At 36.5% G+C, this 12,200-nt stretch overlaps 1 protein-coding gene across 4 annotated transcripts in view; it reads left to right on the forward strand.

The window, feature by feature from the left end:
* The window catches only part of LOC120782070 (synaptotagmin-7), a 118,879-nt gene that overhangs the window by 75,556 nt on the left and 31,123 nt on the right, over positions 1 to 12,200 (forward strand). For all 4 annotated transcript variants that reach the window (XM_040114226.1, XM_040114222.1, XM_040114227.1 and 1 more), the window contains exon 4: positions 10,123 to 10,203. In XM_040114226.1, coding sequence (XP_039970160.1) covers positions 10,123 to 10,203 — 81 coding nt within the window. The remainder of the gene's footprint in view (positions 1 to 10,122; positions 10,204 to 12,200) is intronic.

The raw sequence follows: 12,200 nt of genomic DNA on the forward strand, positions 1-12,200 counted from the left end.
AGCGCGCCAGTCGTTTCTTCTTTTCGCTACGTGGCGTCAATCGGATATTCCATGCGTAGCCAGGCCCGGCGGGTTTGGCGTCGAATACTTTCGGAGCTGGAGTGTTTTCGTCCATTCAGACAACCTAGCCAGTGTAGCCGCAGTCTTTTAATTCCCTGAACTATGTCAATGTTGTCATAAATCCCATACAGCTCATCGTTCCATCGAATGCGATATTCGCCCTGGCCAAAGCGCTAAGGACCGTAAATCCTCCGCAGAACTTTTCCCTCGAAAACTCGCAACGTCAACTCATCAGTTGTTGTCATCGTCCAAGCTTCTGCACCAAATAGCAGGACGGGAATTGTGAGTTACATAAAGAAATTTGCTTTGTGTCGTCGAAAGAGAACTTTACTTCTCAATTGCCTGCTTAGTGCGAAGTAGCACCTGTTGGCAATAGATATCCAGTGTTGGATTTCGAGGCCCCGTTGTTGTTGGTGTTGAACCTGGTTCCTAAATAGGCGAAATTATCTGAAAATTCGTAGTTATGACTGTCAACAGTGACATGAGTGTCAAGTCGCGAGTGCCACGACTGTTTGTTTGATGACAGAAGATTTTTCGTTTTGTCTTCGTTCACTGCCAGACCCATTTGCTTTGTTTCCTTGTCTAGTCTGTAGAAAGCAGAACTAACGGCGCGGGTGTTGAGGCCAATGATATCAATATCATCGGCATACGCCAGCAGCTGTACACTCTTATAAAAGATTGTACCTGCTCAATTAAGTTCTGCAGCTCGAACTATTTTCTCCAGCAGCAGGTTAAAGAAGTCGCACGATAGGTAGTCGCCTTGTCTGAAAGCTCGTTTGGTATCGAACGGCTCGGAGAGGTCCTTCCCGATCCTGACGGAGCTTTTGGTGTTAGTCAACGTCAGTTTACACAGCCGTCTGAGTTTTGCGGGAATACCAAATTCAGACATCGCGGCATAAAGGAAGCTCATTTTCGTTCTGTCGAAAGCAGCTTTGATATCGACGAAGAGGTCGTGTGTGTCGATTCTCCTTTCACGGGTCTTTTCCAAGACTTGGCGCATGGTGAATATCTGGTCGGTTGTTGATTTTCCAGGTCTGAAGCCACACTGATAAGGTCCAATCAGTTTGTTGACGGTGGGCTTTAATCTTTCACACAATACGTTCCATAGAACCATATACGCGATGTTGAGGAGGCTTATCCCACGGTAGTGTGCGCAGATTGTGGGGTCTCCCTTTTTATGGATTGGGCATAGCACACTTAAATTCCAATCGTTGGGCATGCTTTCGTCAGACCATATTTTACAAGAAGCCGATGTATGCTCCTTATCAGTTCTTCGCCGCCGTGTTTGAATAGCTCAGCCGACAATCCGTCGGCCCTCGTCGCTTTGTTGTTCTTCAGACGGGTAATTGCTTTTCGAACTTCTTCATGGTCGGGCACTGGAATGTCTGCTCCATCGTCATTGATTGCGGAATCGGGTTCTCCTTCTCCTTGTGTTGTGCGTTCACTGCCATTCAGCAGGCTGGAGAAGTGTTCCCTCCATACTTTAAATATGGTCTGGGCATCAGTGGCTAGATCACCTTTGGGGGTTCTACAAGAGTATGCTCTGGTCTTGAAACCTTCTGTAAGACGCCGCTTTTTTCGTAGAATTTTCGAGCATTACCCCTGTCGGCCAGCTTATCAAGCTCTTCATACTCACGCATTTCGGCCTCTTTCTTTTTCTGTCTGCAAATGCGTCTCGCTTCCCTCTTCAACTCTTGGTATCTATCCCATCCCGCACGTGTTGCAGTCGATCGTAACGTTGCGCGCATTCTCTCTGCTGCAACACGGCACTCCTCGTCGTACCAGCTGTTCTTTGGCATTTTCGTAAAACCAATGGTTTCGATTGGGTATGGGGCTTGAAATTCCGTCCCACAGATTCCTTATACCGAGTTGTTGACGAGTGCTCTCAGAGAACAGGAGTGCAAGTCGAGTAGAAAATCGTTCGGCTATCTGTTATGATTGCAGCTTATCGACGTCGAACCTTCCTTGTGTTTGTTGGCCCGATGTTAGGACTTCGGTAGTGCCACAAATACCTTCTTTGCCCATCCTGGCGTTAAAGTCGCCAAGCACGATTTATATCGTGGCGGGAGCAGCACTCATAGAAGGCATGACCAAAGATGATCGTCCTTTTCTTCCGTCGGCCGTGGGCGCAAATCAGCGAAATGTTGAAGAACCTCGCTTTCATGCGGATTGTGGCTAGACGTTCATTCACCGGAGTGAATGATAGTACTCGGCGACGGAGTCTCTCTCCCACCACGAATCACACACCAAACTTCTGCTCCTTTATATAACTACTGTAGTAAATGCCACAAGGATCTACTCGTCTCTGTCCTTGTCCCGTCCATCGCATTTCTTGGACGGCGGCGATATCAGCCATTATTTTCACGAGAACATCAACCAGCTGAGCAGCAGCACCTTCTCAATTAAGGGACCGGACATTCCAGGTGCATGCCCTCAATTCGTAGTCCTTATTTCGTTTGCCATGGTCGTCATCAAAAGGGGGGTCACTCATCCGAGCCTTTTTGCTTCTATTCATTGGGGTGTTTTTTTTACGTGGCGGGTCCCAAACCCAGCGCACAACCCTATGTCGGGGATTATTCGCCTTCTTACTTTAGCTCGCCTTCAAACGGATGTTCTTAGGCTACCCAGAGGATACGTGGTCAAATACCTCGTGAGCTGCTTGAGCCACGTGTAAAAGAATTGTTTCTGACCACTCTCAAGTGAATGGCGATCAGAGAACTTTCCTCACTGGCGCGAACTTCTACACATGATCCCATCTTCGATATGGTATTACATAAAAATTAAATATTCACTTTTAATGAAAATATACAAAAAGGAACAAAATTAAATATTTATAAGGGCAAAAAAGTGTAGTGGATAAAAATACAATTGATAACAAACAATGTTTGAAATTTAATAGTATGAAAATAATTAATTTTATAAGTAAAATAAAAAAGGATCAAAATTTAATGATTATAGAAGTAAAACACGATACCTTTTGAAACATTTAAGGCACAAACTGACACTGCATTTTTCACTACAACTTGTTACGCTGGAAGTGCAACCATTTCCTTGACATTTGCGCCGTTTTTTAGCTGGTATAACAGAAATGAAGTGGTTGTGGCGATTATAACGGGTTTCGAAATCCATTGAGTGGTTTTGGTATTCCCAGCGTGATACATATAATACGTATAACATATTGGCGAAACTAAAGTTAAGGGATCGCCTCAGTGTGTCGCTCCGAAAAATTACTGATTTTCGCGATTTTTTTTTAATGTTGAAATTAAATTATATGCCCGGTTTTTTGTATATATACATAAGTACATTCATGACGAATACAAAACGATTTGTTATGTTTATTTATTGGATATATAATCTCTATATATAAAAAAGAAGAAGTTAACTCATGAACGGCTAAACCGATTTGGCTGAAAATTGGTGGGGAGGTCGCTTAGAACTAGGGTCAGAAAGGACATAGGATACTTTTCACCTCTTTATGTTAAAATTCAACACAATTCATAAATACAATAATTGTCTTCCAAATCATAAGCATTTGTTCAAAATTTATATAAAAATCATTTAAAAATTTTAATTATTTCAAAAATTGAAAGAAATAAGTAAATATTTTCATATCCATACATGCTTAGTGTATGGGTTATACTGACTGTGCTCCTGAACCAGGCAGTTTTTATGGGACAAACCAGTCGGATATATTTAATATCACAACAGAAAATGACATTGACATTTTCGTCGTCAAGGCATTGCGGATACTTTGCTGGATTATGGGCGAAAACGCAAATGCATTCATACCAAACCAAACGCTATATTTAGCATAAAAATATAGCGGAATAATTGGAGTGTTCATAAAAAAGTCTATTATAACTTGAGATATTCAGAAATCTTTTCGAAGCAAAAATCGCAAAAAGATTATTAATCTGTAAGAAAGTCGCTATCGCGCTATGGAAGCTTTATTTTTTGAAATTTGACAAAATGGCCAAAATGGCGGCGGTTTGAACAAAAAGTATCGAATTTTGCATACTTTTTCGTAGAAAAAAATAGGAAGATTTAAAAAAAAATAAACGCTTCCATAGCGCGATAGCGAATGACGTTAGAAATGTTCCCTCCAAATTGGAAGTAGATAACTTCAAAAATCTTCCTTTGAGAGTCGACCCTTTTGAAAACAGCATTCTGAGAAAGATGCGCTTAAAGATTGCAGTCGCTATGTAAGCCACTCTGTTTCCTTTCTACAAGAAACACTGTAGCGACCGTAATAATTTGAATTTATATTTCAAAATTGAAGAGAATGTTTATTATAGTGTATACTATCCGATAATGTAACAAAAAAAATCGATTTCTCGAAAATTTCACACTGAGACGACCCCTTGAGCCAGATTGACAATTAACTTTTCTGTTCTCAACTCTAAAATATCTGCCAACTGTAGTAATTGGTTTTTTAGCAAAAACGGTGGAAGCAGTAATTAATACTGAATTATTGACCCATTTGGTATTATGTATATTAGAGTGTCCGTTATTTACCAAGTTGGCTATTTCCACTTGGGTATCGTCAAAATCGTTTCTTTTTGACCTAAAAACAATTTTGGAAACAAAGAAAAATTTTTTCGAGGCCGTTTAACCCTGCCTAAATAAGGATACTTTTCCCATTTAATTAACATGGGGTTTTTGCACTATTTAGCAAATAATTCTTATTTCGTACATTATACTCTTTAACTTACCAACAATGCTGAATTCTGCTTCTATTATGATCCCTTTAGACGGAGAAATTTTCATATTGGCGCAAAAAATTTATTACATAACCTTTTGAAGGGTCAAAATTTATTTGTATTGATTATTCTAATTATTTTGCTTAAACTACTTACTAATTAATTTTTATTCTGAATTTCATTTAAAGTTTCTTATTTTTTGCTTCTGAAAGTCACACAGTGATTCTATGAAGGAATAATAGTTCAAATTGAAGTACGGTAATATGGTTATTACCAACACAAAATAAATAAAAGAACCAGATATATTGGATACGTGGCGCTCTAGCCGACGGTCGTTAAATTGAATAAAAAACAACAAACTAATTTTTTACTTATTGTCTATTCTGGTTGTTGTGGTTCTTTTGACAGTAATATTCCATTTTTGGATAGTAAACGGTACAATTCTTAATTCACGTTATAATATTGAATTTTTAATTGTTAAGTTGATGTGACTAGTGCAATGAATAGAAAGTGTAAAAATTGATTTGGTATCCAGTTAAAAAATATCTTTCTAACCTCGAGAGCTCCAATCTATTGAAAATTAAGAACTTTCATCATGAGTTTAGAAAAAATAAAATAAAATTCATAAAAAATTGATTAATCAAGTTGACGAAATAGATCGAAACATCCAAAATTTATTGTATCTAATAGCCCCGCAACGATTACAAAGAGCTGCTTGAATTGTCCCGAATATTTCTTGGTACTGTCGACCATCAAAGTATTAATTTTTATAAACCTGGAGCTTTCCATCACGCTCGCTGGATGTCGAAAGCCATTTACTCATTAAAAATTTACGTATTTTGAGATGCTTTTGAACTATCACCAGAAGAAGAGAAAAGTTTATTGGACGTTTGTTTATTCGTGGTATTTATATATGTGAGATTTTGGTATACTGCACCTCTTTCTACAGGGGCTCCGAACCAAGATTTGCAATTTTTGAAAGCAGTTTATGCTTATAGAACTATTGATAAGTGTTTATCTGAAGCTGTCTTGAAAAAAATTAAAAACCATTTATGGTACTAGAGCCCAGAGGTGGTGGCACTCTCATTTTTTGATAAAAATGTATCAGTCCCTATCAAACGCAAAATGGTCAAAGCCTTGACCTTGGATCCTGCTTATGAATTTGGTTGTAAAGTATTTTATAAACAATGATAGTGATATAAAAAATTTACAAACTAAAGAAATTGATTACTTTTTAAATTGTAATACTTTGAACTTTTTTAAGAGATTTGTTATTAATACGAGCTTTTTGGAACTTGACGTGCAGACTTGGCATGAAAGTGATGATTATTTAAAAGGATTAAAGATTGCTAAGAATATTAAAATTGTTAATGATGTAGCAGAGAGAGCTGTACAATTGACTCAAGAATACATAAATGTGTTAGCTAAAGATGAGAATCAAAAACAGTATCTTCTCCAAGTGATAAAAGAGTATAAAAATGAATTTCCAAATGCTACTAAGGAATGCCTAACGAAAAAGATAAAAGTTCAATAATTAACATACAATCAATAATAATTTGTGTGTTAAAATTTACATTTATAACATGTGTGATTATTGAAAGTTTAAAATAAAAGATCTTACACGAAATTCAGAATAAAAATTAATTAGTAAGTAGTTTAAGCAAAATAATTAGAATAATCAATACAAATAAATTTTGACCCTTCCAAAGGTTATATATAATAAAGTTTTTGCGCCAATATGAAAATTTCTCCGTCTAAAGGGATCATAATAGAAGCAGAATTGAGCCTTGTTGGTAAGTTAAAAGGTATAATGTACGAAATAAGAATTATTTGCTAAAGAGTGCAAAAACCCCATGTTAGTTAAATGGGAAAAGTATCCTTATTTAGGCAGAGTTAAACGGCATCGAAAAAATTTTTCTTTGTTTCCACAATTGTTTTTAGGTCAAAAAGAAACGATTTTGACGATACCCAAGTGGAAATAGCCAACTTGGTAAATAACGGACACCCTAATGTATATATGTATATCAGCATTTTAAATTTTTTTAGTCGCAATAAAGCCACCCTTTTTCTTATCAATTTTTTTTTTGTTTAGTAATGGACATGATTTTGGCAACATGTTTTTTGTAAGAGTTCCGGTGTCATGGTAACCCTGTTGTTTCAATACTAACAACATTCCCATTGAGGTAAATAAGTTGTCAAAGTAAAAATCGAAAACAATGTCGCAGCATTTTCCCATATTTTGGAATTTTTTTGATACATTTCGAAATTTAATTTAATTTGTAAATTCTTTCCATTGTTGCAACTCCACTCATTTTCAAATAAAGGTTATGATTTATTTTTATACTCTTGCAACATGTTGCGACATAGTACAATATGTTTGTTCATTCATATAACGGTTGTTTGTATAACCTAAAACTAATTGAGTTAGATATCGGGTGATTTTTTAAGAGCTTGATAACTTTTTTTAAAAAAAAAACGCATAAAATTTGCAAAATCTCATCGGTTCTTTATTTGAAACGTTAGATTGGTTCATGACATTTACTTTTTGAAGATAATTTCATTTAAATGTTGACCGCGGCTGCGTCTTAGGTGGTCCATTCGGAAAGTCCAATTTTGGGCAACTTTTTCGAGCATTTCGGCCGGAATAGCCCGAATTTCTTCGGAAATGTTGTCTTCCAAAGCTGGAATAGTTGCTGGCTTATTTCTGTAGACTTTAGACTTGACGTAGCCCCACAAAAAATAGTCTAAAGGCGTTAAATCGCATGATCTTGGTGGCCAACTTACGGGTCCATTTCTTGAGATGAATTGTTCTCCGAAGTTTTCCCTCAAAATGGCCATAGAATCGCGAGCTGTGTGGCATGTAGCGCCATCTTGTTGAAACCACATGTCAACCAAGTTCAGTTCTTCCATTTTTGGCAACAAAAGTTTGTTAGCATCGAACGATAGCGATCGCCATTCACCGTAACGTTGCGTCCAACAGCATCTTTGAAAAAATACGGTCCAATGATTCCACCAGCGTACAAACCACACCAAACAGTGCATTTTTCGGGATGCATGGGCAGTTGGCCACCAAGATCATGCGATTTAACGCCTTTAGACTATTTTTTGTGGGGCTACGTCAAGTCTAAAGTCTACAGAAATAAGCCAGCAACTATTCCAGCTTTGGAAGACAACATTTCCGAAGAAATTCGGGCTATTCCGGCCGAAATGCTCGAAAAAGTTGCCCAAAATTGGACTTTCCGAATGGACCACCTAAGACGCAGCCGCGGTCAACATTTAAATGAAATTATCTTCAAAAAGTAAATGTCATGAACCAATCTAACGTTTCAAATAAAGAACCGATGAGATTTTGCAAATTTTATGCGTTTTTTTTTAAAAAAAAGTTATCAAGCTCTTAAAAAATCACCCGATATATGGTATTATATATAATATCTATCAGGATGAAGCAATGAGTTCAAATCCGAGTGACTGTTTGTCCGTCCATATGTGCAAGCTGTAACTTGAGTAAAAATTGAGATATCTCAAAAAAACTTGGTACATATAGTATGTTTCTCGGCATCGTAAGACGGCTATTAGTGTAGATGGTCATAATCGGACGACCGCCACTCTCACAAAACGTCTTTAATCGAAAACCTATATAGTGTCGTCATTAAGCACCACATTAAGATAAGTACTGCAATTTAGAACAGGGGTTCGAAAAGCTCTTATAGACCAAAAATTTTGAAAAAATGGGCGTGGCTACGCTCTCTATTTGGTTTAATGTAAATATTTCCTAAAGCATTTACGCTGCAAAATCCAATTGCGCTCAGGACAAATCCCTTAAGCACCCCTATCGACACTGTAAAAATGCATGAAATCAGAAGATAACCCCGTCCACTCCACGTATAAGGTACTGTTAAAAACAACTAAAAGTGGAATAAATTAATAAAAAAAATAGTACAGAAGCATAAATTTTTACACCTGAGATGGTGTGAGATGGCTAATAGGAGCCGGGAGAAAAACTGGCCGCCTGACCGAATTTAGCCAAAATTGATAGGTAGAATTCTTCTCATTCTTATGGAATAGAGCGAAAATAGACGAAATCAGACTGCAACCGCGCCGACTTCTCTTTAAATATTATTATATTATTTCCTTTCCAATGTACAAATCAAAAAGCAATTAATACAAGTATAACAGGATACAATTTTGCACGAATAAAATTAGATATCGTGGTTTAGTAATAATAGTGTATCTTTGTGCTTAGAATGAATAAAATTTGGCGAAAACTTGACCTAGCCCCCATATAACAAACATATAAAATTCGGATGACTTTATTCCATGGACTGGTGGTACCTTAATGAATCTCAGGGAACATTTTATTGGTATGTGACATGCTAAAGTATGAACTGAAGGCCGAAATAGATAAAATCGGATCGAAAATACCACCAACTCCTAAAACTCTAATTCTTTCATTGTGTAAATATCTTATAGCGTTTTCCTTTCTCACAAAAATGGAGGTGCTACGGTGTTTCGATGCAACCGATGTTAACGTTTTTTCTTGTTTTATTACAACTTTTTAGAACACAGGTAGAAAACCCTATATATGGTAGAGGGATAAAATGTATTCTTTTTTTTTATTATTTCATTTTATTTACAATCTGTCGTGTGACAATAAGCAAATGTTATTATATTATATCTAAGACTCGCTTTGATGCTAAAATTGCAATTTGTCAATTAAACGCATTTGAAGTAAAAAATTTGTACTATATATCACCATTCACTTAATTTAGTATTATATATACTTTACAATTTACTTAACTCAGTTAAACTTAAGTTCTAAACGGTAAGTCTAAGGGATGTAGCCTTTGCAGTCGGCGAGTATCTTCACTGTTGTCCAGTAGGTTAATGGCGTGTATGTTGGGGTGTCAGCTTAAGCGATTAAGATATCTTCAACTGAGTTTCTGAATCTCGCTCTTCACCATATATATTTCAACGCCTTTGTGTAAGTTAATATTTTTGATGTACCATGGAGCGTTTGCAATCAACCTGAGTGTTTTCGACTGATATCTTTGACATGTATTCGACGACAAATTTTTTTATTCTTTGTCAACTCCCATATCTACATATTTCTAATTTATTTTGTAACTGCTCTTACAGCTGTACGATCATTAACTGTAGGTAGCGGAAAATGCTTGTCCACTTTTTTTATTTGTTTCCCGGTCACATGAACGCCTGCTCGGTAGACAATAATTGCATTACTCTGGGGAATGTTATTTCAACCGGTCGTGAAGTTTTTGGATATACTGATCTTTACTAATAAGCAATATTGAATTCCCTCTATAATAACATTAAAAATAAAAACTATTATTTCTTTGTACTATAGGTATTGCATTTGCATGTATTCGACTATGATCGGTTTTCGCGTGACGACTCCATTGGTGAAGTGTTCCTACCACTGTGTCAGGTAACCGCATTTGTATATATTTACATAAAAGTAAGTATAACACACATATATGTCTATATATATTTTGGGGTGGCCTTTATTTCCCAAGGGGATTGTTTTTTGCAGACGCCTCCTGAAGTTCAGTGTTTGCTCTAAGACATGGAGGCGTTTGCAAAAAAAACTAACTAGTGAAATTACGAACACACTAGCGTATATCTATATTTAAATTTAATATGCAGTGTTAAAGAAACATGATTACGAATGCATCGGAGTTTTTGTATACGCAAGTAAAATATGTAAAGTTTTATCATTTGTAACACAAATCACACGCTCAACTATCTAGTATATGAAGGCTGCATATACTAGTTAGTTGAGCGTGTGAGAAGCATAACTTTTTCAATGCTACCTCTCTGCTATATACATATATCATACATAGAAACACAGATTTTTATCAGCTTCTCTATCTGGAATTTTTCTTTATTTGAAATTTTGTTGATTTAATTATTCTCGCCAGTGATGGTTATTGCGTTTCTATCGCTCTTCTAGCTGCCTGTTGCTCAGAAAAACGTATTTAGGTATCTAACGAACTACATTTAGGTAACTAAATAGGCGTTTCTGCTCCTCTCATCGCATTTTGTCGCCCTGCTTGCTGTTGTCTCAGATCTCCGTGAGCTATATGGTAGTGTTTGGTTCAATATTCATCGAATACAATTGCAACATCGACGCTGATTTTGCAAAAAAAAGTGTCCCGTAAGGACCTTCTGCAGAAATAAACGAATTTATACTCTTGCAACCAGTTGCTACAGAGTATTATAGTTTTGTTCACCCAACGGTTGTACGTATCACCTAAAACTAATCGAGATAGATATAGGGTTATATATATATATAGTATAAAATTGATCAAGGTGACGAGAAAAGTTGAAATCCGGTTGACTGTCTGTCTGTCCGTTCGTCCGTGCAAGCTGTAACATGAGTAAAAATTGAGATACCTCGATGAAACTTGGTGTGTGGGTTCCTTAGTACAAAAAAAAATGTCGAATTCGTAGATGGCCTTAATCGGACCGCTGCCAAGCTCACAAATCGCCATTAACCGAAAACATATAAAGTGTCATAGCTAAGCACTAAATTAAAATGTAAAATTGTAATTTGGCACAGGGGATCGCAGTAGCAAGGGGCACCTGTGGGTAAAAAATTTTGGAAAAGTGGGTGTGGCCATGCCCTTTAATATGTTTAATATACATATACAGGGCGTGTATATGTAAAATCTCATATCTCAGGAAACGATTGACCGATTTCGACTAAATTTAGTACGCATAATTTTTCTAATATTCCTAAGTTACAGTGTGAAAATAGGCAAATATAACAAAATTTAAAAGTCTATTCGATTCTTTTACTTTCCAGTACACAAATCAAGAAGTAAATCATATAGCGGAATAAAATTTTGCACTAATAACTCTCTTAAAATGTAGCACCTTTTGACCAAAAATTGTACAAATCCAACCAAAACTGTTGAAGACCGTAGGTACCGAATATGTGGGCCCCAGTATCTATAGTTAACTTTCGACCGAAAATATTGGTCAATGTGTGAGATATATAATTGAAACTCACGGATAATTCTCCTCTGACAATGGTTTGTCTGTATGCCAAGAATTGGTCGAATCGGTCCAATACTTCCCTGAACGCCCATATTCCTATTTTAAAGATTTTAGAACTACCAGGTGACTTTATCCTGGATATATCAGCCAATATTTGAGTATATCCAATGAAATTTGGAGAGCGTATTTTAATCATGACAGTATATCCTTGTGCCTAAAATTGATAAATTTGAGCGAAAACTTGACCTAGCCCATTACCAAAATTTTCGAAAATCCCTCTGACTTTGCTCCATATGATTAGTGATTGTATCTGAGGTACTTCAATGTTAATAGTTTATGGATAATATCGGGTCGGTACTTACACTTTCGTTTTTACTAAAAAATCTTTTGCTGAATTTGTCTGCCAATGTATGAGTTATATAG

The sequence above is a fragment of the Bactrocera tryoni genome, unplaced genomic scaffold, assembly GCF_016617805.1.
Source record: "Bactrocera tryoni isolate S06 unplaced genomic scaffold, CSIRO_BtryS06_freeze2 scaffold_925, whole genome shotgun sequence".
NCBI classification, from domain to species: domain Eukaryota; kingdom Metazoa; phylum Arthropoda; class Insecta; order Diptera; family Tephritidae; genus Bactrocera; species Bactrocera tryoni.